The sequence below is a fragment of the Antrostomus carolinensis genome, unplaced genomic scaffold, assembly GCF_000700745.2.
Source record: "Antrostomus carolinensis isolate BGI_N321 unplaced genomic scaffold, ASM70074v2 scaffold9227, whole genome shotgun sequence".
Taxonomy (NCBI): Eukaryota; Metazoa; Chordata; class Aves; order Caprimulgiformes; family Caprimulgidae; genus Antrostomus; species Antrostomus carolinensis.
The window spans coordinates 19,392-45,205 of NW_010325321.1; the positions used below are offsets into that span (position 1 = coordinate 19,392).

General features: G+C 48.6%; 1 protein-coding gene across 1 annotated transcript in view; it reads right to left on the reverse strand.

The window, feature by feature from the left end:
- Positions 1–2,282: 2,282 nt before the first annotated feature.
- ITGB5 (integrin subunit beta 5) overlaps positions 2,283–25,814 on the reverse strand; it is a 61,251-nt gene continuing 37,719 nt past the window's right edge. Inside the window, exons 11-15 of the mRNA XM_029085752.1 lie at positions 9,046–9,268; positions 8,308–8,411; positions 4,846–4,962; positions 3,447–3,613; positions 2,283–2,872 (exon numbers count right to left, since the gene is read on the reverse strand). Of these exons, the coding sequence (XP_028941585.1) occupies positions 2,777–2,872; positions 3,447–3,613; positions 4,846–4,962; positions 8,308–8,411; positions 9,046–9,268 (707 nt within the window). The 3' untranslated portion in view covers positions 2,283–2,776. The remainder of the gene's footprint in view (positions 2,873–3,446; positions 3,614–4,845; positions 4,963–8,307; positions 8,412–9,045; positions 9,269–25,814) is intronic.

The following is a 25,814-nucleotide window of genomic DNA, read 5'->3' on the forward strand; positions in this document are numbered from 1 at the left end:
AAAGGCAGATCTGCTCACACAGGGAAGTAAAGCCTTCTTGCTCTTAGCATCACTTCCTTTTTTTTTTTTTTTTTTTAGATGCAACCTTGTGGAAAAGCTGAATTTGGGGGACTGCTCTGCACTGCCTGACCCAGTGCATGAGCAACAGGATGCTCTTTGCTGACAGCAACCAAACCTCTTTCCTTCTTTTTGCTTCCCTTTCTCGGGTGCCTGGCCTGGGGCACCTTTCCCTCACCTACTCGCTCCCCACACGACTCGCTGGCCACTCTGCAGAGCAGTTTCCCATACAGCTCAGTGTCCCTTTGCAGGGGAAGGAGGGCACTTGCAGTCCTGTCCCCAAGCCCTTTCTTTCCTCCTCCTCTGCACTGTCCCTCTCCAAACCACCCCGTAGTGCTGAGTCAAACCTCAGCTCCCTAAGGCTGCCTCGACTGTCCAGTCTCTCAGCACTAACCCAGCGTGCTGGGAAATGCCATGGGGTAACGGTAATGTGCCAGGGAAAGGGTGGCAAGGGGGCACTGCCTCTGCCTTTCCTTTCGGAGTGCAAAGGAAGAAAGCAAAGAGGTTGGTTTTGTTTTTAAACTGCTTGGTCTTTTGCAAATTAACCACAGCAGAGCTGTAGTCAGTGTTTGCTGCTTTGGGTGGCAAAGCTGGTTTAAAACGTTCCTGCCCTTCCTTCCCTCCTCACTTTCCTTCCTGCTCCCTCTTTCCATGCCTGGGGCAGTGCAGCTTGCATGAGACAGTCACATGAGCCAAGCTAAACCTTGCTGTCTACTTGTAATGATTATTTTTTGACTGTTTTCTATTTTCTCTTTTGTGATAGTGATGAAATCTATCTTGCCAGCTCGGGACTAGGCAGTAAGATGGCCACAAAAACCGAATTTGCCCCATGGGTGCTCCTTCCCAAGTGGCAGCATTAGTCCTAGACATTCAATATGCAACATCTTCAGCCTGCAAAATTTAGCCTGGACTTCAATATTGTGTAGGAAAAGTGGAGCTCTGACAAGCTGCCTCTCTGCAGCTCTGTTGCTGGTGGCACTGTGGGGGGAGGCAGCGCAGCCCCTCAGCCCACCCATGGGTGGGTTACATGGAGGCAGTGCCAGCATTTAACCAGAGACTGCCCTTGCAGAGTGCATGCACACTGCTCCCCTGCTAGGGCAGGTTTAGTGGAATCAAGTAGGGGGTCAGGGTACAGATTTCATTTAGTTGGAGTTTTGAGTTTTTTACCCTACCTGATCAGCGCCGACGCTGCTAATGTGCCACTTGTTGCGCTCCTAAAAATCCTTGTTTTGAGCTATTTTTAGTGTGGTCTGCTGCGTTTCTTCAACACTGCTGGTAGGAGGAGGGAAGACCATAAAGTCCTTGAAGGAGAGCTGTTTATACTGAGCAAATAAGAGCTTCTGTTTATAGAGGCAAAAATAAATTAAAAAAAATAAATCCGGAAGGATGGGCTCATGGCCCTTTTCCAATGAGAAAAGCAAGTCAAAACAATGAATACCATTTGGTTTTGCTTTTCCCTGGCAAGCTTCCTTCAGTTGCATGATCTGTTTGGGGCAAAAAGACGAGGAAAAAAAAAAAAAGAAAGGGAAAAAAAAAAAAGCAGGCAGTAGCAATTGCTCCAGTTCTCTCTCCTGCCGGCGGCTGCAGCCCCGCTGCTGTCTGTGTGGGTTTAAAGCTGCAGCTGTCAGCCAGAGTATCACAAACCCCAGCTCCAGAGGAAAACAGATGGGGCTGGGGGAACAGTTTTGGGGGAAAAAAATCCAACAAAACCAAAGCAAAATGTATGTAGTGAAGCAACAACACTGGGTTTTATCCAGCTCCCTTTCCAGCCAAAAGCTCAGGGCTCTCCCGGACCCCACAGCTCTAGTCGTCTGGTGAAAAGTCAGAGGTCTGGATGAGCCGCTGCGTGCTCCCAGCTGCACCCAGGCCAGACGCCTACTTGCACAGCCCAAGGAATGGGTGGTTAATTTAGTTTCCTCAGTCTAAACTCCCATTTCCCTCTGGCTCCCACCAGTTTCCCGTCTGTTTAACACTACCGGCATGGAGCAGGAGCTCCTTGTGGCACTCCCTGCTCTGGGTCAACACCAGGGTATTAAATCAACATACCTTCTTGCGGCAGTCACTGCGGCTCCAGCTTGTATTTTTATAGCCATGTTTTGACCGATAAGGCTCTATTAATAAATCAATCAGGCAGCAGCACTTGCACTTCCAGGAGCAAGCCCCCGTTTGGTCTGTGGGTGGAGGGCTCAGCAAGGAAACCACGAACTCTACTCACAGCATCATTTATGCACAATAGTTTTATTTTGGTTTTTTTATATAAAAAAAAATTCCTAAAGACTGCAGAACTCTTGTATCCTAATTTCTTACACAAATGCTTCCAACACCCCCTTTATTTTTTTAAGCTAATTCCCCCCTAACAACTTGCAATGGTGTGGGTTCCCCTGATTTTTGACCTAGTCACCCTTTCTAATGGGATATGTCTAAAGCTGCAATATGGCACTTGGTTGACTTAGTTGGCAGGATTAATACATCCAGAAAGCTGGGGTATGGAGTCACACACGGCTCGGAGTCCATCAGTAGAGGCGGGGAGCCTGCCTTTGCGTCCATGCCTCCAGGATGAAACAGACATTTCTCCTTACTGTGCAAATAACAGGCTTTGGTCATCGACCCGTCCTGTCCTGAGGGATTCTCACCCCTGAAGAGGATCCCATCTTCAAGTGGGCAAGCAGCACATACAGTCAAGCAATTGTCCACAGCAGTCCCAGGCACCGAGGCCCCATCAGTCAACTGTACCGTTATAGGACTTGTTGAGCTTGTTGAACGTGAACTCTACGTTATGTGTGGAAATAGGCTTTCGGTAGAGAGGATTGGATGCCTTTGGAGAAATGAGCAGACAAAAAGAGCAAAGGTGAGGAACACAGTCCATGTCATGGCAAAAATGTGTATAACCCCCCCTTCCAATGCCAATTAATTTGGAGATAGGGCTGCATTTGGCTTTGACTGAAATGTGCATTCAGATCCAAAAGCAGTGTTGTTTCTCCACCAGACCCACCTTCCATCCTGTCTGCAGGCACAGCTGGTGCCCTCAAATGCTGGGCAACCCCAACCTAAAGCCTCCCAGAAGGGCTCCCTCATAGCCTGACCAACCTGGCCGCCACCACAGTAGGAGCTTGGTCCCCACTCCCCTACCTCCTTCAGCCTTCCAGCACTGCTGGGAAATACGTGATGAAACCAAAGGCTGGGTATAATTTTGCAGAGTATTTGCAACTTGCCAAGGGGAAGGGCAGCACGATGTGCTGGACCCTGAAGCCCTGCTGTGAGGCACCACAGGGCACAGGTACCCACATCCCTCACACCTGTCACCCTTCCCCATCGCTGCAGAGCTGTTTGCTGACAGCACATCCTGACAGCCCCCCCTTATGCCAGCAGCACCCCCACCCCGGGCTCACCATTTCATATCTGGCCCGGGAGCGTTCGCTCTGGAATCGGTCGAACTCCCGTCTGTCGTGAATGGTGACGAGCAGCTTCCAGAGCCCCAGCAGGATGATGCCGATCAGCACCACGCTACCGATCACCGCCAGCACGATCGTCACGGCGCTGGGGGCTGAGCTGCATGCTGGTAACGAGGGGGACAAGGTAATTAGTTCTGGTACAAGTGTATCCCAGATCAGGATACCAAGACATAACCATCTGGACCGCAGCCACTGAGCAAGTGACCTCAGGGCAGTGCTAGCAGCAGTGATTGAATTTAAAAAAGCAACAGTCCTCTCTGAAACCAAAGGGATTTTTTTTAAATTAAATAATTTCCTGGCTAGAGGCAGGGCAAAGGCACTCAGGGATGTCACTGGAGCTGGGATGTCACGTAGCGCTCTGGGGTAAGAGCAGTGCTGTAGTGCCATTGTCCAACAGTGACACCTGGTTTTAATGTCGGGTGACCCATACGGGACACAGAGGGTTAAGGTGCCTCTGGCAAAAGCCAGCTCAGCTTCTGGCCCCGTGGAGATGGGATCACTAGGCACTTTAAATAAGTATATTAATGGTCAGATAATCAACTGGTCTTTCAATTAAGTGCAAGCTGCAGCACAAATAAAATAAAACATGCGGTATCTCAGTCTTTCCCATACTGGCCTGTGCCTCAGAGGACCAGAACAGATCGCAAGAAGCTGCTGCTGGGTGCCTGCCAGCTTGTCCTGCAACACCACATGGGGTTTTCTTTGAGAAACTGCATTGCACGTGGTTAAAATACTGCTGGAGAGCACAGCTGTCTGCAGCTGCCTGGGAAGGGGAGCAGGGACACACATCCCTTACCCTGCCTGGATCAGAGCTGGCTCTTTGGCAATGCAGAAATCCACAGGTGGTGTGGGGTTTTCCCAACATCCCAGCTTAACTAGCAGCAGCACCATTGGAAAGGTGTCCCTTTCTGACTTTTTTTTGCTCACAGTGGCAGTATCACCAAATCAGTACATGGTATGCATTTTGCAGTGTAAATAGACTGGGTCTAATTTCAGCATCCTGAGCTGGCAGGAAGCCCTTCAGCCGCTTACTAGCAAGGCGGGTGACTCAGGTGCATGTTTTACTCTCAATCAGAGTCCTTTTTTACCGAGTTGGGAGCATGTCGAGCTGGGTTTCAGCACTGTAAAACACTTGATTTTTCAAAAACATCCTGGCTCATCTCATCTGACTAGATGATCTTTCGAGGTCCCTTCCAATCCCTAACATTCTGTGATCCTGTGTGTGTGAGATATACCTTTGCACAGCCAGAGAAACCAGCCTTTCTGCCCCCCAGCAGCCTGTCACCTCTCCTGAGGCAGCCTGTGCTATCAAAAGGAAACCCAAGAGAGTGCCAACCTGGCTCTTTGAGGACGGTGAGGTTGGATTTCCCGCTGGCAAGCTCCGAGTAGGTGAACTTCATGACGCAGTTGTTCACCGGGTAGGCACAGAGAATGGCATTTGGGTCATCCGTTTCTGGAATGAGATGTAGAGTTGCAGAGTTTTATTTTGTTTTTTATATTAAAAAAAAATCCATAAGACTGCAGAACTCTTGTATCCTAATTTCTCACACAAATGCTTCCAACACCCTCTTCTTATTAAGCTAATTTTCCCCAATGATGTCTGATGGTGTGGGTTCCCCTGATTTTGAGCTAGTCCCCCTTTCTAACAGGATATGTCTAAAGCTGCAATATGGCACTTGGTTGACTTAGTTGGCAGATTTAATATTAGGAATTAGTACAATTCTCCAGGGAGTGGAGGGACAGGGACTGAGCTTGCAAAGCAGCACAGTTTGATCACAATTTGTGCTAATTGTAACTGAGCAGCGTCCAGACTTACTGCTTGAGAAACTGCTTTGCAAACATTGCATGGCAAACAGACACAACCCAACACATACACACATTCATCCTTTGCATGAGTCTGTTTTGGCAATGAATATCATTTTCTTCTTAATTTGCTAAATTTCTTGAAGAGCGGAAGGTGAAGAGAAAGCGAGGGGCACAGACTCAGCCTGCGAGGACAGGGCCGGGGCCAGCAGCAGCAGCAGCCCACGGCTGGCTCAGGCTCCAGCTGTTCTGAACAGCTCCAGCTCCGGAAATGGTTGAGAAGTTTGTTTTTTAAAGAGTGAGTGAGATAGAAGAGGAGAACGGGGAGGGGATGAGGGAAGGAGGGGGAAGGGAGGAGCTGGTTGGAGGGGAGGATGCACAGATGGGGGAGTTGCAAGAAATGAGACTACTTGATTCCTGCAGCCACATGGATACTCTCCTTTTGCCCATTTAACACTCCATAGCACCAGGCAGAGCCTGTTGCTGCTCTGGTCACTAGAAGATGCTTCCTGAGGAAGGCTCCTTCATGAAAGCCATTACAAAGTCTCAGCAAAGCCATCATATGAGGTTTGCAGCTCTAGCATCAGGGGGGATTTCAGCAGAGCCACTGCCATGCATGGCCACAGCTCACGGGGCATCCCCACTGCAGGGACAGTGCCTGCAGGGAAATGGGGTGACATCTCCAGCCACACCAGGTAGCTCTGCAGGAGCTCATCTCTGTAGGGCCTGTATGGGCTGAGAGTTTCCAGTGAGAGGAAAGGATTTGGGCACGCAGTGCTATGGGCTGGCAAAGATGTGACCTTGGCTTAGGCCCCCGGAGAATACTTCCCACAGCTCTCCTCCTCACTCATATCCATGCCTGTCTGTCACGCTAAAAAATGATCACGTTAATGACCACTGCTATTCTGGTCCTTATCTCTCCCCTGTCTGTCTGTCTTTCCTTTCAATGTCTTTGACCTGCTTTCAGTCGAAAGATTAATATCCTCCATTTCAACAGCTCTGAGCCCAGATGCAACTGCCCCACTGGTGAGTCCTGATGGGGTTCCTGGTGCAGACAAACCTCAGCTATTCCTACCTCAGGACAGAAAAGCATATGCTACCTACACAGTGGTATCCAAGGCAGGGCTGGAGAAGTGCTGATTGTTACAAAGCAAAGTACTAATTAGATTAACATTTATAAAATTTCCATGTTTCTTGACTAATGCGATTTGAGTTGAGAAGCAAATCTTAGTTCCTGCAGGCCCAGCTGCTTTCAATCATGTCCTCACACCATTATTCTGCTAAACGAGATGGTGATTAAAGCCTCAATAGTAATGATCTCTGTTGGTCTTCACTAGGTTTCAGAGATCACACGTCCACAGAGAGAGGCGTGATGGCCCCATTGAGCTTTCAGGTCCACTGATGTGTGTTGTTGCAGCTTCAGCTCACCACTGGACCTGTCACGTTCCTCTCATGTTGAAAGTTTCTCCCTGGAACCATCAGGAATGGAAAGGTAATATTGCAGAAGCGAAGGCAATCCTGCAGAACCCAATGCAAGTCATACAAGCCTCCCAAAGGGCATAGTTCTGGCTCTTGAGGCCAATTATAGATGCCTCTGCTCTATGAAGCTTTGAAACACTGGCTGCTTCATACTCAGAGCCAAAAAGCACATGGGATCTTCCAGGGTGTGTTCATTGCAACTTGATATTTAAGAAGGTCCCATCCTCCACTGCCAGGACAATGCAGACATGTCTTCCGTGACAAATACCAGCATTTGGCCTCTCAGCAGGGACTTTTAACACGTGCTACATAACACAAAAGCACTTGAACACCAGGATTTGGCTGAGTCTGCCTGTAAAGAAGTCCACAGTCCCCAAACACTTTCTCTAGGATTATTTTGCTTTACCTCTTTCTCTAGTAGACCAGATCTCCAAGCCACAGAGTGCTCTGAGCAACCAAGAGCTCACCACTACCCACAATCTGACTGCAGTAGCTCAACAGAGGAAAAAGTCTAATTCCCCAAAATGTCTTAAAACAGGAATTTGTCTGTGTTTTTCTCTGAAAGCCATGCAGGGGGTTGGCAAATCGCAGCCCAGCCTCACCTCCCAGGGCACAGCCAGCACAAAAGCTGGCTTTAATGTGGTACAACACCCAGGCAGGAGAGTTGAGCTTTAATCCCCGGTATTTGCTGGCTCCTAAGAAACGCAGGCCAGCCATGTATCAGGAAGGAGTTTCATGTGGTTTGGAAGTGCCTTGTAACCACTTGCAGTGTGCTGGTGTAGGTGCGCTTCCTGGTAAACTGCAGGGAGGATGGAGAGAATGAGAGTAAGTGTCCCAAAGAGAAAGGTAGGAAACCTCACTGGTCATAATTTCAAAGCTAGACACTGGGTATGAAAGGAGTCACTGGGAGAAACATCACCTGCAGGAGGCTCGGGAGGAAGGGAGAGAAAGGGCAAGCAAGGTAGAATGCTCCTACCTCTATAAACTATGGGAAGATGAGAAATGCCAGATGTGGACAGTAATTTATCCCTGCTTGATCTCCATTCCTCCCTCCAAGGAGTATTGCTAAGGCCAGGGTCAGGACTGCTATTAAAGTTGTCACAGTTTGGGTTCTCTCTACTCCTCCAAATAGCAATAATGGACTCCCAGAATGGAGCTTGAAAAGAAGAAGGAGAAAGTCATCTGCTAAGGAAAGCACGTGTCTTCTAGGAGAAGACATAAAGGGCAGGAGAGGAGCAGTCCATTCCACCAAAGCAGAACTCATCATCTCCAAAACAGCTTTTCTTTCTCTTACAAGCTCACTTCATCCAAGATAAATTCTTAGAAGACCAGAGAAGGCCTTTTTTTAGTGATACTTTGTCCTTTTGCACTCTCTCACAGCTCATCTAATCTTCTGTCTCATCTGATCTCATCCTTCTATCTTTGCTCCTTGCACTGGCAGTATGCCCTCATGCATCTTGATTTCAACATGTTACACTGGCTCCCACTGTCTGCAGTCCTGCTGCTGCCTACTTACCGAGAACATCCACAGTGGTGATGATCTCGTCCTTGCAGTGCTTTTGGCAGGTTTGGTTATCAGCCAGTCTTCCTGAGTTAAACAGCTTGCATTCAATGCAGTCCCTGCAGAAAGACACACAGACGGGAAAAATGAAGCACCCATCAGAAACTGTCTGAATATAAAGATATTTATAAACCCCCCTCAAAAAGAGACTCCCTGGGTGTTGGCTTAGAGGCTGCACATCTGCACCAGAAAGAAAGAGAAACTTCAAGGCCAAGCATCTCCATCTCAAGGATGGATTTATTCTAGGGGTGGATTCAATGAAGGTGCAAAACAGCTGGTAGGTTTAGGGACTGTCTGCTGATGCCCAGGGCACCTCTGTCGCTGCGAGGCAAGCAGTCATCCCCATCATCCCTGTCATCCTCTCCTCTATAGCTCGCAGCTCTCTGGGCCCAGGCACATGCAGTTCAGGCTGCAGCAAAACTGGGGCTGCCATCCTTTCCTGCAGAGTAGGACAGCACTGGAAATGAACAGGGACACGAACATCCATGAGGACTTCAGCAGCAATGCTTGCTGCTTCTCTACCTGGGATACTCTGGGTTGCTTAGCTTGGCTCCTAGCAGTAGCAAGCTTGCCTGGGGCTATTCACCCCTGTTTAATGAAGCAGGAGCAATTCCTTAGCTGAAAAATCTCCCAGGACCCAACTGCTGCCCTTCCCACCAGTAAGAAATCCCTCCTCAACCTCCCCATGGGTACCTTTTAGTGCTACAGATGCCTGGGCAGGTGGGACACTTCTCACACGTCTCTCCAAAGGCGCCTGGCTCAGTGCACTGACACTTCCCGCAGACGCAGGTGCCCCTGCCGCTGCACATCTGCCCGTCGCTGGAAACACAGTCATCCGTCTCGGTGGAGCAGTTGCAGTTGTCCCCGATGTAACCAGCATGGCACTTGCACTCCCCGCAGTGACACTCTCCATGGCCTGAAGGGGAGAGCAGGGGGAAGGCGTCAGCAGTATCTTGGGCCAGTGCCCCCCACCCCATGCAAGGGGGACCAGCAGCCCAGCAGGAAAAGCTGCCAGAGAAATCTCACTTGGCAGAGTATCAAACAGAAGGCAATGGGAAACACCTAGATATCTGTCCTGGTTTTTGCTAGGATAGGGTTAATTTTCTTCTTAGTAGCTAGAAAGCGCTGTGTTTTGGTTTCAGTGAGGATTGTTATGAGAACAATGTTGATAACTACAAGGACACGGTGCTTGGGCAGTTTCCAAGAAGAGAGGACTGGAAGTGGGGAGTGGAGAAAAAAGTGTAGTAGTGAGTAAAACCCAGAACTGACAGTTGGATGTGCCAATGAGATATTCCATATCATATTATGCCATGTTCAGTATATTAACCAGGGCTGACCAGAAAGGGGGATTCTTTTGGGAATCACTCGGGCTCGCTTTTCTGTGATTGTGATTTTGGGTTCAGGGTTCCTTTTCGCTCCTCCGGGATTGTTATCAGTGGATGGTGAGCAACTGTACTCTGAATCACTCATATATAGAGAGTTTTTATCATTACTACTCTTATTATTCCTATTATTTTAATTTTATTTTACTTTAATTATTAAATTGTTTTTATCTCAACCTACAAGTCTCCTGACCTTTACCCCTCCAATTCTCTCCCCCATTCCCTGGGTCTTGTTTGGCTGCCAGCTAAGTTAAACTATCGCAATATTACATAATTATCTATATTTAGCAGTAAAAAATACCTACTCACAGCTTGTCCAGCTTCCTCTATAGTCGCTCAAAACAAACGGGCACCTCTCCCTTCCTAGGTGGGATCAGGTGTCCAGGACAGGGGCAAAAGCTGCCCTTGGGAGGTACCAGCAGTGAGTGACCATGGACCTTCAAGTAGACACAACCTGCAACTGGGGGAGGTGACTTCCACCCCAAGTGCCCCTGGAACCCCCGCTCAGCGTAGCACTGTCATCCTTCTATGGGTGGAGGACAGTAAAACGAGCGGGTCCACATGAGGAACAACCACCTACTATTGCAGAGCCCAAACATGATTTTCTGGCAGAGACCACATGCTCCAGCCAACTGGCAAACTTGTTACCCCCTTATTTTCCTCTCTCCAGATGAGGGTTCCAAAGTATCCTCCTCTTTTCAGGGTGCCCTTTGGAGGCACCCTCCTGGTTCGCCTCCATTCAGTGCTTGACATCACCAAGCAAACATTATCACCTGAGAGCACGTTTTAGCAGTGTGTTGTCTTAAGCCGTTCTTACCCGCAGAGTGAGTATTCCCCACCTCTGCCTCCTGGTGCTCAGCACTGCCCAACTGGGCTTTGCAGCGCTCTATGCATTCCACCTCTGCAGAAGGTGAGCACCATCTCTGTCACTCAGTCCCCAACGCTTCCCAAGCATCGCTCAGCTTCACTCGTGTGCCCACCTGAAGGCTCTGGCTAAGCCAGGATGGTTAGGAGCAGTTTAGTACCATGATTTCCATTGCTACTGGAGTAGGAAAAATATTTAGGTTGATAAAGGGTCTCTGGCAGCAGCTTTTGAAATACTTCTCAAACCAGATGCGTCCATCTCAGAAGCATGGCACTGGGTGGACAAATACCTTGAGGCACCAGAGGATGTAGCAGAATCGATGCAAACTGTCTGCTCACTGTGTGAGCCGGATAGGGGATGGCACAGCCAGACTGTGGCCATTTTTCAGCTTGATCTTTCTACAGCAGCAGGTTTTGCTAGCAGAGCCACTGGGCCAGTACACGGAGGGGGCCAAGCCACACTTCCAGCCTGACCTCCTCCAGAACACACCACTCAGCAAGAAGTCGTCTTCTCCTCCATGCTTCCCTGCCCACTGCAGACCCTGAGCTCTGGAGATCAGTATTACTTCTAGGCACTCAAAATGCTGTAAAAGAGGGGGCTCCTGCAAGGACTTCTATGCTCACTGGGCTGGCTGCTGTTTTGTACAAATTAATCTCTTCTTTCTCTGTCTACATCGAAAGAAAGGAAGATGGGAATAAAGCAGTCCTTAGGAAGCGCTGGTTTTAGCAGCAAAAAACCTAGCAGGTCAACCATTTAATAATGTCTTTCCTAACAGTTTTACTTAAGAAGTACTCCCAAAAACACCTTAAAAAAAATTTTCAATCAACAAGCACCATCTCCTGTGTCCAAGTGAGACCACTACATCACAGCCAGTACCATGAAGGTGTCTGGGACCAGCTGAACCTTCCCCAGGGATTAGCTCAGGGCAGCTCACAGCAGAAGTGAAAGAAGAAAATGACCAGTAAGGGTTCTCCTCTACCGAAGCATCCCCTTGCAGCTATGGGGCTTGGCAATGGGCTGAGAAAGTCAACAGGCTTAAAGGCATTCAGTGACAGTAAGTGGAGTGGCTGGCTGCCGAGCATCTGGCTTCAGAAAGGCATCCATCAGTTCGCTGGAAATACTGCTCCAATTCCTCCTTCATCAGTCCCTAGGAGAAGGGATGCCTTTGAAGGCATAGTTTATACAGCTGAAGGGTTTGTATATGAGGCTCATCAGCAACCTAATTAGAGCTCAGCTTTCCCACTGGAAAAAGCCTCAAGCACCTCAGACAAGATAAATTACATACACGCTCCTTTCATCGACACAAAACCACTGATCTCCCCGCCTCTCCCATCGCTCCAAGATTACCAGAGAGGCTCTGGATTGTCAGGCTGTATATCCCTTGCCAAAAGTCACGGGAACACCTTCTGTTTTACAAGGCATCTCATATATCCCAGCACATCACAAGTTGCCCTCCTACAGCCTCTTCTGCACTCCTACCGTTTGCTTTGGATCCAGCCTGCAAACTCAAACATTACTAGCCAGAGGAGATGATGTTTACAAGCTCTCTAGAGGTGACCTCCTTCCCTGCCTACATCTGATGGAGATTAAAAACTCCCCCCTCTGTTTGCCTTCACGATGACAGCCTTGCCCTTTCCCCAGACACATCCCTTCAGGCAGGTTTGGTTTGCCCCTTCCCTAAGAAGCTCCAGTTTTGAGCCCATGGGACACAGCTATGTCCACCACTGCTGCTGCTTGGGGTGCAGCTGCAGAGCAGGGAACCCCGTGCCCTCTTCTTCATGAGAAAAATTAATAGGGTGGCTGGCTTTTACTCACAATTAATTCATGTGATTGGGGTCTTGCACACAGCAAGTTTGGTGCCTCCATGTCAATGCATGTGTCCAAATTAGCTATACATCACGTTTTTCTTAAACAGGTACTACTTCAAGGAATGCAAAGCAGATGGCATTGGAAATCCATGTATATGGCATTTAGTAAATGTGCTCACACTTGAATTTGAGCTGTGAGGGCCAAGAGAAGCAAGCTGATTGCATTCACACCACCCCATGGTCCTGACCTGGTGGGACCTGCCACTGCATCATCAGCCTTAGCTCAGTCTCCCTTGGACACCACAGAGCCCAGCACAAGATGGGAATCCATTGGAACCCATCTCTGGAAGTTTTATTGCTCAAGAAATGGTTCAGTTCTTAAAGCCATCAATGCCAGGCCAATCTAGGAGGCTAGGAAGCCAGCACATCCCTTCCAGCCCCTGGCAGGCTGGGGATGGAGCCTGGAATGACTGTCCCAGAGAAGGGAAAAAGCCATTTCCACATGCGTCTTATTAAAACACTGTGGAAAATTTAAGAAACACCATCTTAGTAAACAGTTTCGTTTATTGAAAGGGATAAAGAAAAAGCCCTTCTCTATGAGGATGACTAAGTGTGGGATGTGAGCTTGAAATTTAAAAACATTTTGAAATGTGTTTTCTGCCTCGGCCACATTAACTCAACATGCAAAAAGCCACTGGCTAAAGCTCATCGTGGGGAATGTGCCAAGAGTGGGAATTTCCATGTTGACCTTTAACAGCAAAGATGTTACAAACTTCACCACCTGCAACAGCTTGAAAGAGTGGCCACTCCTGCAAGTACCATGAGCTCCACTTCTGGTGTTCTCCATCCATCTCCCACACAGCCTGAAGACTGGAGAAATGTGGTGAGTGGGATACGTTTATTTCTCATATGGGCGTGACAGAAATCATCCCACATCTGGATGCAACATCCACCTGGAGCACTGAAGCTGGGAATCCACTCTGTCCTCTTGCTCAGGGCACAACCCAAGAGGAGCCCTGAGGCAATGTGGCAGTGACTCTTTCTGTGATGGTGACCCAGGGCGGAGGTTTGCAGGGTGCAGAGTGCTACCCGGTACTCGTATTTTGCAGCAAAATGTGCTGCACATCTCCAGTCTCAGCTCTATGGTCACATGCAGTGCTGATGTGGTTAAGCAGTCTCTTTGGCATGGAAGATCACATCTGTGGGAAGCCTTCCACCACTATGCTGACGATGAACCTAGTTTCACTTCCCAGTTTCATTTCCAGGGTAAAAATGTGTCCTCGAGGAGGATGTGTTTCAAGACACCTCTGCACTAGCAGAAGTCTCATGGTGCAGGACATTACCCTGGATTTTAACCCCCTTGAACTCTTTGAGTTAGCATGTTGTCTCTAAAAGCTGGTTTGTGAAGCCAAAAGACATTAACTATATTCTCCAAACATAATAAGAGATGTTTTCTTCTGTTCCCATCCTTGAAATGAGACCAGCTTAGATGTTTAAAAGATACAAATCTAACTGGGAAATGAAATGCTCCCTTTGAATTTGATAACATACTTTCCATCCAGCTCTTGAATGCTGGGGGGGCTAACACAAAACACATGTCGGGGAGGCTGCAGAGACACACTGGGAGGGTGCAGCAGAGGAAAGCAATGCTTCTGGCCGGGGAGAGCATCCCCAGATTAGGTTTGGACTAGTCTGGGCTCCGGTGGGGCGGGAGCTGCAGGGTGTACCACTTTTTGGAGGCATCTTCTTCCCAAGGAGGCCACCAAGGTGGACAGAAACCCACAGCCCAGCTGGTCCCTCTGTCTCTCTCCTCACCCCGATGTACATCCCCATCCCACTGCCATGCCCCGGCTGGGCTGCATGTCTCGCTGTCACTCAGGCAGCTTTTGGCAGGACATCCAACCGTCCTCATTTCACCCCAGCTGCCTCCTGCCTCTCCCCCTCGGCTGCCCGCTGGGATGACAGCCGCAGCCCAAATCCCCTCTGCCCTCACCCCAGCACCGCTCAGACCCAGCCTGGCAGCCCGATGCCAGCACCGCGTGCCATGGCTCCGCTCCCCAAGCAGCTGCTCCCCTGCAGCGTGCCAGGCTGCGCCCCGGCTCCGCGCTCCTTGCTGGCAAGCAGAAATTGGGATAGCAGCTTCTGGCACAAACGTCCAGCCTCTGACCCCAATTTCATCCCAGGCTTCCTGACAGCAGACTGCAAAGTGGGACTCTGTGGTGGCCGAGGGCTCGGTGGGGCAGCCCGCCTGCCCTCCATGGTAACTGTCTTTGCCCTTTAGGAATTGCACCAACCACTGCTGCACCAAGAGGTCTGAAACTCAGTGCACTAAAAGCTCTGTCCCTTGGTCTTTCCATAGGAAGTGGTTTTCCTAAAGCCCCCTACTTTTGGGGAACACCAAATTATGCTAAATTACTCATTTGCTTTTGAGAGAAATAAAAAATGATCCCAGCTTTTATGGAAGGGGATAAAGAGTTTGAAAACAAGCCCCTGCAACACTCCTTTTTTTTTCCCACCTTCTAGAAAATTAAATTGATGTGCCTACCATAAAAGAAAAAAATAATCCTCATAATTTTTAAGTCAGTTTCTTGGTTTCTGAGGCTCTCAGGAGGAAAAAGGTCATTTTGTTTCCATTAAATCAAGCCACTTATTTTTGTGCCTCTGTGCTCACATCCAGGCTTTGGGTAAGAACCTCCAAAATGCTGTGCTTTGGTCATTTTTCATTACTTGAACAACTAGTTGGGAAAAAATACCCCACAAAAACCCCACAGGAAAACCAGTTAAATAAGTTCATAGAATCACAGAATCATAGATTCTATGATTCTATGATTCAGTTAAATAAGTTAGGGCAAGCAATTTCCAGATTCCCCAGTGCCACTTCTTTAAGGAGCCTTGGCCACTGTGCCCATCACCTGGAGAGCCCCAACACAGAAGCCACATGTAGTTTGTGCTTCCCAAGGGTGAAGCCACCAAAACCATCTGTTTATGAGAGAAGAAGCACTCAAACCCTACTGACATGGGGCACTGCTTGAGCATCAGTTTTGTACCAGCTCATCCAATCTCCCAGTAGAAGTGTCCGGCATCTGCAGGAGAGGCTCCGGGAACGGCACATTTTGAGTGGGAGGAGGGAGGAGGGCGGAAGAGGTTTTGAACACTTGGAAAACATAGACCTTTCTGCTTGGGAAAGGGCTATGGTAAGACACAGTGCCTGCTAAGGCAAATAAATCATCGACTTCCCCACTAATCTCTTTCCATGAGTCAAAGCAGCCGGCACTGTGCACCAAGAGCCAGGCACGGTGAGGCAGCCTGCCCACGGCACAGCTCAGGTTCGCGGTCCTGTCCTGCTGCCAGACGGTCGGCACTGGTAGGAAGTCAAGGAAATCTCAATAAATTTTAAATAGTAGGGATGGGCTTAGGATCCATTCCCTGGGTCACATTGGTCTGGCAGGGAAAAAAAGGGCAGCAGGCTGGCAGGAGCATCCCCAACTCCTGGAGCCTACAGAGCATAACAACGTCCTTGTGAAAAGGAGGTTACTGTATAAACACAGACAAACGTCAAAGCTCCAAGGCTTCTGTGTAAACTGAAATGCATCCACTGTCCACCTCTATTCACACCAGAAGAGGGCTTGTCCATGCTTATTTATCCACAACACAATACTGAAACAACAAAACAAACACTAAAAGGCTAGTAATTACACTAAGTAATAAGTAAACAGTGCTTTTCTCTCTGTTATTTACACCAGACACCATGGATCTGTTCATATTTCCAACGCATTGATTTAAACGGATATTTATATCCCAAAGCATACTAGTCTAACCAAGAATTGACAAGGCTTTAAATAAGCCTTTATTTCAATCCTAGCACTGGTTGAGCTCATCAATCATCAAAAATAGCATCAAAGATACAGACTAATGAAACCAAAGGTGAAGGAATAAATACATGTTCTTGCTGCTAATTCAGCCTTGGGTACACAAGCCCCATCACCAGCTCCACCTCACTGCCAGCATCTCCCATGTTACAGCACTGCAACTCCAAAAAAAACCAAACCCTCAGCCCCCAGTTTCTCACTCACTTGGGAACTTCTGGGTTAAATGAGAACTGGACAGGGAAAACAAGGCTTTGGAAACTGCTGTCTCATGAAGGCAGCTGAAAGCGATCCGGGGCAGGCGGATATCCTGCGGGAGCCCTGGCCAGCCTTTCCTCATTTTCCTTCTCTCTGCTACAGAAGGGGAGCTGAAATGCAATCACAAGATACAGCTGATGATCCACCAAAAAGCCAAAATGGGCAGCAGAGTCATTTCCTGAAGGAGATCTAAAGCCACATTTCTTAAAATAAAGCCTTCCTCTTTTTTTTTAAGTCAGTGCATCACTCCACAAATCTCTTGACTTTTGCTTACGTTAGCGCCTCAGCCGAGCGTGCCACACGTGGCCTTTTGGATGGAGACCCAGAGCTGGGAGTAGGAGCTTTTAGGTGCTGCTGCCGACTCTGCTACTGATACACAGAGCGATACAGAGCGAGGGCTGCTGCCAGACCCTCCCAGAGACGCAGTGATTCATCCTGAACAGGGGCAATTGGGATGTGTGTGCCAGTTCCCTTTGAGTCATGGGTCCAAATACCATCCCACCAAATAGGGCACATGCTCATCCTTGGCTTCATCACCCCTTAAGCACCTGCCACGGAAGGCACTGCAGAAACTGCTAATAATTCTTATTATTCCTTAAGCCAGATAGGAAGTTCAGTATGTGTGTGTGGAATCCTGTTTTTAACCCCAGCTTTGTTTCCCTCCAGTCCTCTAACTCAAAAAGTGCTTCTGTGCCACTGTCCTTTTGCACTGACCTCCATCCCCTCCAATGCAGGTGTTTATTGGCTGTCCCATGGGATACACCAACGCCTTTCCCACCGTGGTGCTCCCTGCTCCAGCCAACTCTCCAGCCCCGCAAGCACATTAAGGAATTTCATCCACGAACTCTTAACAGATGAGATCCACTCTTCCAGTGCACAAACCCCCCTCACTGCAGCTCCCCCCACTTGTTTCTTTTCACCCCAAAAAGCCTGACAAAGGAAACTGCTTGTCAAAGAACCATTTTCAATTGGCTCTCCCAATCCTGCCCAGATACCACCAACACCCACAGGTCCAGAAACAGGAGCTTGTCCCCCACTTACATAGTTCTTGGCCCATCTCTTTGCCCAAGTCTGCTTATACAACTCTACATTTGGCCTTCAGCTTTTGTCATCATGAAGGCTCTGGAAGATTTAGAAACATGAGGGGACATCTGGTGAGCATGCAGTTAGATGAAATGCAGATACAGGGCTTGAAAAAAAGCTATAGTGCTGCGACCTTTCCACTGACACATGGAAGGATGAGCTTCATCTCCCTGCTCCTACCAGCTCCTACCACCCAAAAACTTCCAGATTTGTTCTCAGAATAAAACTTGGCTCCAAAATAAAGCTGAACGATCCCAAATGCCTGAACTCCAGGGCCAAATTCTACAGTTCAGTTCCATCCTTTAAATGAAAAGCAGGCTAATTCTCCCCCTGCCAAAGCCCAAATGGGCTGAATGTCCTTTCAGCTGGGCCTTGTTAAGAGGGGTGGACTCTGGAGCAGAGAGACATTCTTTCTCTGCAAAATCCAGTGGCATGGGAGCCTTGCCCAGTTCTGTGTTTGGACGCAAACACATAATCTGAGGCAAGTGGACCAAAGGTCCATGGTTTTGGAACAGATTTCTCTCTTCCCAAAGAAGTTGGAAGAAGTAAGAATATAATTCAAAATAAAACAAACAAACAAACAAAGAACAAACCTGCAGCCTGTGCTGCACTTCCCTTTCGGGTCAATTGTTTAAATTCAGTTTTTTTAAGCCAAACTGAGCAAAATTCACAGGTTGTCAGTGCATGTCAAAAAGAAATGCAAAGACACAGAATTCCACTCACCTGCTGGCTTGTGGCTTTCATCTGCCTCTAAATCCCAAATACAGCATTCATTTCCAAATGTTTATTTTTGTTAATTACTATAATCAAAAGGACTGAACACAAATGTCAAGCTCAGTGAGACGTTGTCCATAAAGGCAAAGCATTTAAGTGAGTTCATTCTAAGACCATCTTCTCTCTTTGGGGAATGAGTAGGCAATGCGCTGTGTTCTCAGAGTTCATCTTGTTTTTCTCTGGGAGCTTTCCACTTTCTGGGACATGAGGTTCCCAGCAGTGGTGGGGGGGTATGTGCATGCACCATCAGATGACACTTCTGGTTGTGACCCACACGCTGTACCGCTTTAAGAGTGGAGACCCACAGACAGAGCTCTGGCTCCCATAAAGATGTCAAAGACGTCACTTCTTTATTCTTTAATTCTGCCCTGGTATTTAATGCCTCATTAGCATGCATTAACGCTTGCAAAAGGTCTGCTTGAGGACAAGGAGAAACCCCAGTGAAAAGAGGCAGGAACAGCAGCGCTCTGTGCTGGTTGGTCCTCCAAGGAGCTGCTGCCAGATTTGGGGAGAACTGCAAGACTTTGACAGCAATGAGGGCCCGGGCAGGGAAAAGGAGGGGTAAGAAAAGACAGCCTTGCCCTTTCATGCCAGGAACGGAAACTCTGGCAAAGCAGTGCTTGATCTGCTGGGGGAAAAAGTCCAACTCAATAGCTGAAAAACCAACTCTTGGCATGAGCAAAGCCAGGCAGGCAGGGTGTACCTGCTGCCAGAAACACACAGGAAGATGAAGAACAAACACAGCACTGAGCAGAAACACAAATGGAAATATCATTAGTGTTCCTGTGAGAAGTCCACGCAAAGATAATAAAATATCTCAAGTTGGAAGGGACCCATAAAGGTCATCAAGTCCAACTCCCAAATAATCAATATTTAACACACAATGATGTAACTGTAATGCCTGGTAGTGCAATACCTAAAACTACATTTATTTATTGTGAAAGAAATCCAGCGGAGCGTATCTATCAGGCACAGAACATTCTAGATAAGAACCATCCACCTGCACTGAAACACAGACACCTCTGGCCCAAAACACAGCAGCCACATTGGGCAACACGAGGTAATTAGCAGAGCAATCAGAGCAAGAGGTCATTAGCAGAGCAATCAGAGCGGGCAGATGGGCATTTCTACAGCCTGTAGCTACAAGGACTGGCCATGCTTTCATAGGTCACAGCCTGTGGGCAAGGGTCATCCTGTGCTGTTTGCCCCAGCCCAGTGGCCATTTGAACCTCTCAGGATCTGCAGCCTTTTTGGGAGCTGGATGGAGAGGTGCTTGCTCTCAGAGAAGAGCAGAACATGCCTCAGGATTAAACTGGAAAGAGAACAGAAACCAGGTTAAAGAGGAAAAAATAAATTTGGAGAGGAAGCAGAAGTGAGAGATTGGGGAAGGATGGAAATGATGCCCTGGGGGGAGTGGCGGGGAGGTTTCAGGAGCCTCCCAAGGACTAGAGATGTGAGGAAATACATGCACGGAATTACCCTCAAGCTCCTCCAGAAGGACACTGAGGATTTGTGTGCGAGGGAAATGGAGACTTCATGAAGATGAAATTTGGGATGCAATCACCTCCCACCCAACTCTCAGTCCCTCCCTGCACCAGTGCTATGCACCACGGCTCCTGGAGATGAGCAGACCCAGAACCACACGGGACAGGCTGCTGAATTTGGCAGCTTAAGGCAGAGAGACCTCAAAGCCACCTGCAACGAGTGAAGGAGCTATCAGGAGTGAGAGGCTGGCTGCACATGCGCCAGCAAGACAGTGTTAAGGAGAGGTCCTTTCCGAGGTGGTGGTTTACGGGGTGCCCATCTCTCAACTTAGGGCTGCCAAGAGGAGGGAGCTTGTGCCTGAGCCAAAGCCCATCCACACAACCCGGAAAGCCTGCACTGGTAGAGGGTGTGTTTTGAATAAAAAGCTCCCTGGCTCTTCTGTTACAAAGAACAAGCAACTCACTAACATGTGGTGATGGGTAGCAGTGGTCAGCAGTAACACACCAACAAGGTGCCAGTGTCCCCATCTCCCTGCCTTGCCACAGCCCTCCAAAATAATAGTGGTTGATGCTCAGGAACCACCTGCTTGTAAGGAAATTTCAAACACTGCTGAAGAGGGATGCTAATGCCAGCCAGCCACTCACACAGCTCCTGGGGAGCCCTTCTCCACCCTTTCAAATTATCTGGGAGCCCAGGGCTGGGTATGTCCCTGCTTCCCATCACAGAGGGTGCCACCCTGGTGCAGGGCATCGTGGGCGAACTGCAGCAGGTAAGCATGTCCCATACGCGTCCCTGGGGTTTCTCATCCTCTTCACACTGTGTAAACAGCAGAGAGTCTCTCAATGACATTCCCCATTAAAGGCTGAGAGGTTTTGAGTGTTGCTCTCAGAGTTCACCGTCCCCAGGCCAAGCACGGCTAGACCTGACTTTTCTGGAAGGCAGCCTGGGATGACCCCAGGGCTTGGCCACCGGCTCCTGTTGCTGGATTGAGACCTTATAGCCAGCATCCCAGCTGTGACAGCAGCAGCGGGCTCCTCCATGGTGCCTTTTTGTGGAAACGTTTTCCAAATCATCACTTGAGCAATCACGCTCTGCCTCCCCAAAATGTTGCAACGGCAGAGCAGCCCTCACACTCTGCAGGAGGTCAAGCAGAAATATCAACAAATGACATCAGAAAAGATCTGGTTTACACAAACACACTTTGGAGGGAAAAAAAAAAAAGAAAAAGAGGAGTTTTTTTCCTGACTGGGGCTCAGATGTCATGCAGACAACTGACATTGGACAAAGGGCCAAGCAGCATCTGCAGGGAGCTTGTACGCAGGGTGAGAGCAGCGTTGGTCCAAGCGGGATGAAGGTGAATTCAGTTGACTGCTTTTCCAGTTAATCCCCATCACAGCCCTCAGCCCTGCCTGTCCCAGCTGACCTGCACCTTACATTTCTTTACACTAATCCATGTGATGAGAGTAAGTGGAACATGCCCAGCTTTTCATTCAGTTTAACCCTGAAAAAGGAAGGGGACAGCAGAGGTCCCCCATTTGACTTCTTTCTTATTAAACGTGTGCAGTCTAATATAGATCCTGGTTGGAGCCAAAATGTTTCACAGGTGGAAGCAGGACGTAAGCTGGAGAGGGGACACCTACCCAACAGTGATGCACGGGTGTTCCAGCCTCAGAGCAGCTCACAGCACGTCAGCACAACAGAGGTTTATTTTTTCCTCTTATTCAGGAGGATTTTTTTGTTTTATGCATTTCTTCTCAGATGCGTAGACGCCTCAGGGCAAGGGCTTTGGCTGAGCAGCTTCTGCAAGCAATAAAAGCCAAGGCCAAATGGGAATGCTCCAAGGAGAAAGGTTTTTAGGAAGCTTGAGGATCAGTGTGCAGCCTGATTGAGTCTTGACCCCTTCTTAAAAGAGAGATGCTACCACAGTACCACCTCCTCATTACTCATTCTGGCCATAAGGTCCATCTGGTCTATGCAGAGGCTCTGTAGGCAGAACTCAAGATCACAGAATCGCCTAGATTGGAAAAGACCTTTAAGATCATCGAGTCCAAACATTAACCCAACACTGTCAAGTCCCCGACTAACCCATGTCCCTCAGCACTTTGTCTACACGACTCTTCAATCCCTCCAGGGATGGGGACCCCACCACTGCCCTGGGCAACCCCTTCCAATGCCTGAGAACCCTTTCAGGAAAGAAATTCTTCCTCACATCCAATCTCAACTGCCCTTGGCACAACTTGAGGCCATTTCCTTTTGTCCTGTCACTTGTTACTTGGTTGAACAGACTGATCCCCACCTCTCTACACCCTCCTTTCAGGTAGTTGTAAACTACCCCAAACTGCCCTCCCATGCCCTGCAGCCCCAACAGCCCAGGCAGCCACTGCCTGGCCCCCCACAAGCCCCTGACCTGCTGATAATGACTATGACCACTAACAAAGCAACCAGCACTGTGAGACTGCAGATGGTGATCCGAGCTGACACTGCATCCTCTGTCACCTCAAAATAACCCTCAAAAATGCCAGTAGATGTGTGCTCCCCCATCCTTCTCCATCCTGGGGAGCAGAGCAGGGTCCACCTGTGGGGCAGCCACCCCAAAGACAGCTGCATCTCCTCTGCAGCTGCATGGCTCACGGCTGCTCAAGCACTTAGCAACAACCAAAGGATTATTTTTAACTTCTGTGTCTCATATGGTCCTTTTGTTTCTCCCCTTCAGGTCCCACTTTACTAGGCAGTGCTCTGATTCCGCCTTTTTACACAAACTGAATTAAAACCCCTCAAAATTCCCCAAATCAAAACCCTAAACGTAACAAGACTTGACATGATTTAAAAGAAAACATTGCAGATGTGGTTTAGGCTCCGTTCCCTATCCTCTTTCTGCCACAGGCCATCCTCTTCCCTTCTGGCAGGGGCTACATTTGCTTAATGTCACCCCCTCCTTGGCACTGTCACAGGCAGTGGGCACGGGCAAGATCCCCTTCCTCCCCAAACCACACTCGACCCACCACCTGCACCTCAGGGGTTAATAAATCAAATACTACCCATTTCTTTCTTAATAGTAGTTTCTGGTAAAAGCTTACACACTAGGAATGAAGAGAACTAAGACAAGAAAAAAATGTTAAAGCTGAATCACCTTTATCCTCACGTCTGAGCCTTCAGATGCACACCAGCATGCTCTGTCCAGGCACTACCACTGAGTAGGTGGATAATAACTATAAGAGTAATTGTGGAAAAAAAGTCTATTTCCAGAACATCTGTCCATGGACACATATGGTAACAGACCCCACCAGAAACTCCGGAGTGGAGATACCACTGGTGCCACCAATCCTGAGGGCTGATTTCAAAGCATAGGGCTCTACTGTACAACCAGAACCACCACGCTGGCACAGGAGCCACTGTCCCACCAGATGTCCCGCCAGCACAGTGCCATGAAACACCGTTATGATGCCTGGGACAGGGAACGCCAAAACCAAATTGCAGAAGGTGGAGTGAGATTTCTAATTTGAGGCTGTGTTAAACAGAAAAGCCTTATGTCACTGGGCCTTAGTACAGGCTGCGCCTCACAATGCTTCCCCATTTAATAAAACCAAGAAAGAGAAGCACTGAGAAATAAATACTGAGGACTTGTACGTCCTCAGCAGTTTTTGAAGTGGTTTCTGTAGGGCAGCTGGAGTCACTGCACGTCAGCTTGACTATTCTCTGCGAAATAAGCATGGATTTTCAATGAGCTGTCACTTCCTAAATCCCATTTCAGAAGTGATTCTGGCACTTGCATGTATTTGCAGATTTGACAGCCAATGCTCTGTTGCTGACCCGAGTTTTTCGTGTCACTGGAAGCCCTGCACCAGCAAGCGAGGCCAGGCTCCCGGCGCCTGTGCTCCGAGGCATCGTCATCTCGCCGTGCTTTAGCCAGCCACGATCTTTAGCCAGCTTAACCAGTTAAGATGCTCTCAGCTGCTTAAGAGCTAGGGAAAAGTTACAGGGCTTTATTTACAATTGCAAAGTGTTGATAAATCTGATTTATTGTCTATTTTTAAAAAAATAGAGAAGAGAAACCACAAAAGACTCACAAAGCTGCACCAACGTCAGCAGCCTGTGTGCTGCTGAGGCAGTACAGATTTTTGGGATGAGACTCTCTGTGTTTTGGGAGAGAAACAGCTCACAGCGTGGCAAGTGCCCTTTCCCTATGCTTCGGTAGCACTTAGAGGCTGTGATCTTCCTACAGTCTCAACACAACCATGGGCCTGGGCTGAAGAACACACAAATGACACCCACACGGGGAGCTGGGTAACAGTGGTGATGGTTAAGGGGAAATTTCTCTAGAGACACCAAAGAAAAGATGATGCTGTACTACCCTGCATCCCTCTTCTCTCTCTCCCAAAAAAGAAAAAAAAAGGGTCTGCAGCACTGAAGCTAATGAAGCTTGGCTGCCAGCGAGCCAGTCTCTTCATTAGTGGCAAAAGTGTGATGCCCTCATGGGGGCCTCTCCTCCCTCTGACCACCTAGTTTTATGGGACCTTCAGGAATGCAATTAGTGCCGAGATGTTTCCTCCTTTGTCAAAGTGCCTGGCAGGCAGCCAAGGGGTTCAAAAGCTGCTGGGCTGCACAGCCAGCTGCCCCTTCCCCACCCCAGCTGCAGGCAGGAGGGCTCTCTTCCCCTCTCCCACAGCCACCCACATTTCAGAGCAGAGGCCAGAATGGCACGCTGAAGGTCTCCGTGCAAGAAGGCAATTCCTCAATCTGGAGGAAAACTGGGAGTGAAGCATTCAGGGCTTTGGGAAGCAACTGCCTGCTTTGTCAGAGCCTGATGCCGTGGATAACTCGGTTGTGTCTCTTTTGGAGGAACCAAGTGCTTCTGCAAACCATCCCCAATGGTTCTTCCAGAAGCTGGATTAATGATTTGAAACAGCTACTCTGGAGCTGTTAACTGGACTCGGGGAGCAGTGGAACAAATGCCACTTATTAGTGACTAAGCAGCATTGACTGAGAGTTGGATGCAACTTGAATCAACATTTACGACGTGTTATAAATGACTCGTTTTCCTGCCTGCCTCACAGATGCAGAAGGCACGCTAAACCTCCCACTAACAGGAATCAAATTCTTGCTTCTCCTTTAGATTATCTCCCACCCAAAATCTTCTTCTCCACTTCACGGGTGGCTACAAAAGGACAGGAGCTGCACGCAGCACTGTCTGCAGTCATCTCTCCTCTCAAATGCTAACAAAATGAGGTGACAATATTGATAAATAGACCCAGGAATGAAAACACTTTTGCTGGCCAAAGGACTGAGTAGCATGAGACAAGAAGTTCAAAGTTCCTTTCGGAGTATTTCAAAGCCGCTGTGGCTTTCGTTGGGAATACCAGATGCTCGAGTGCAATCTGCCACCCAGCCCTGTGTCATGGCAGTGACTCGATGGGGACAGCTTCACTCCAGATCATAAAAGGAAGAAAAGCCCAGGCTGGTTGGTGATGGGTCCACAGTGCTTCTGAGCCAAGGCATGCAAAAGCACAGCCACACACATGCAAAGCAGTTTGCGTGCCTGGATTTTTACTTCTCAACTTGGAAAACTGTGCTTTCCTCCTTGTGCTCCCCAAGACCTCAGATGGGGTTGGACTGGCTGCTCTCCCACTGGCTCTGGCTGGGGTGGGCACTCAGAGGTTCACGATACTGCCTTGTTCAACAGCTTGGGCAGGTGTAAAAGCATTTAATGGGGGACACCACAGCCCGTGTGCTGAAACTGAGGTTGGGTGAAAACACTGTTCAAAGTCTGGCCATTAGAAATGCACTGAGAGACATTAAGTGCCTTCTACACTACCAGACAATTCATACAGTATAAATAAACCCCTTGACAACAACGATGAGTTCTCCTCATGGGTCCAAGCCAAGCAGCTCCCCAGCAAGGATGGAGACAACAACAATCTGCAGCAAAATGACAGCTCCCTAC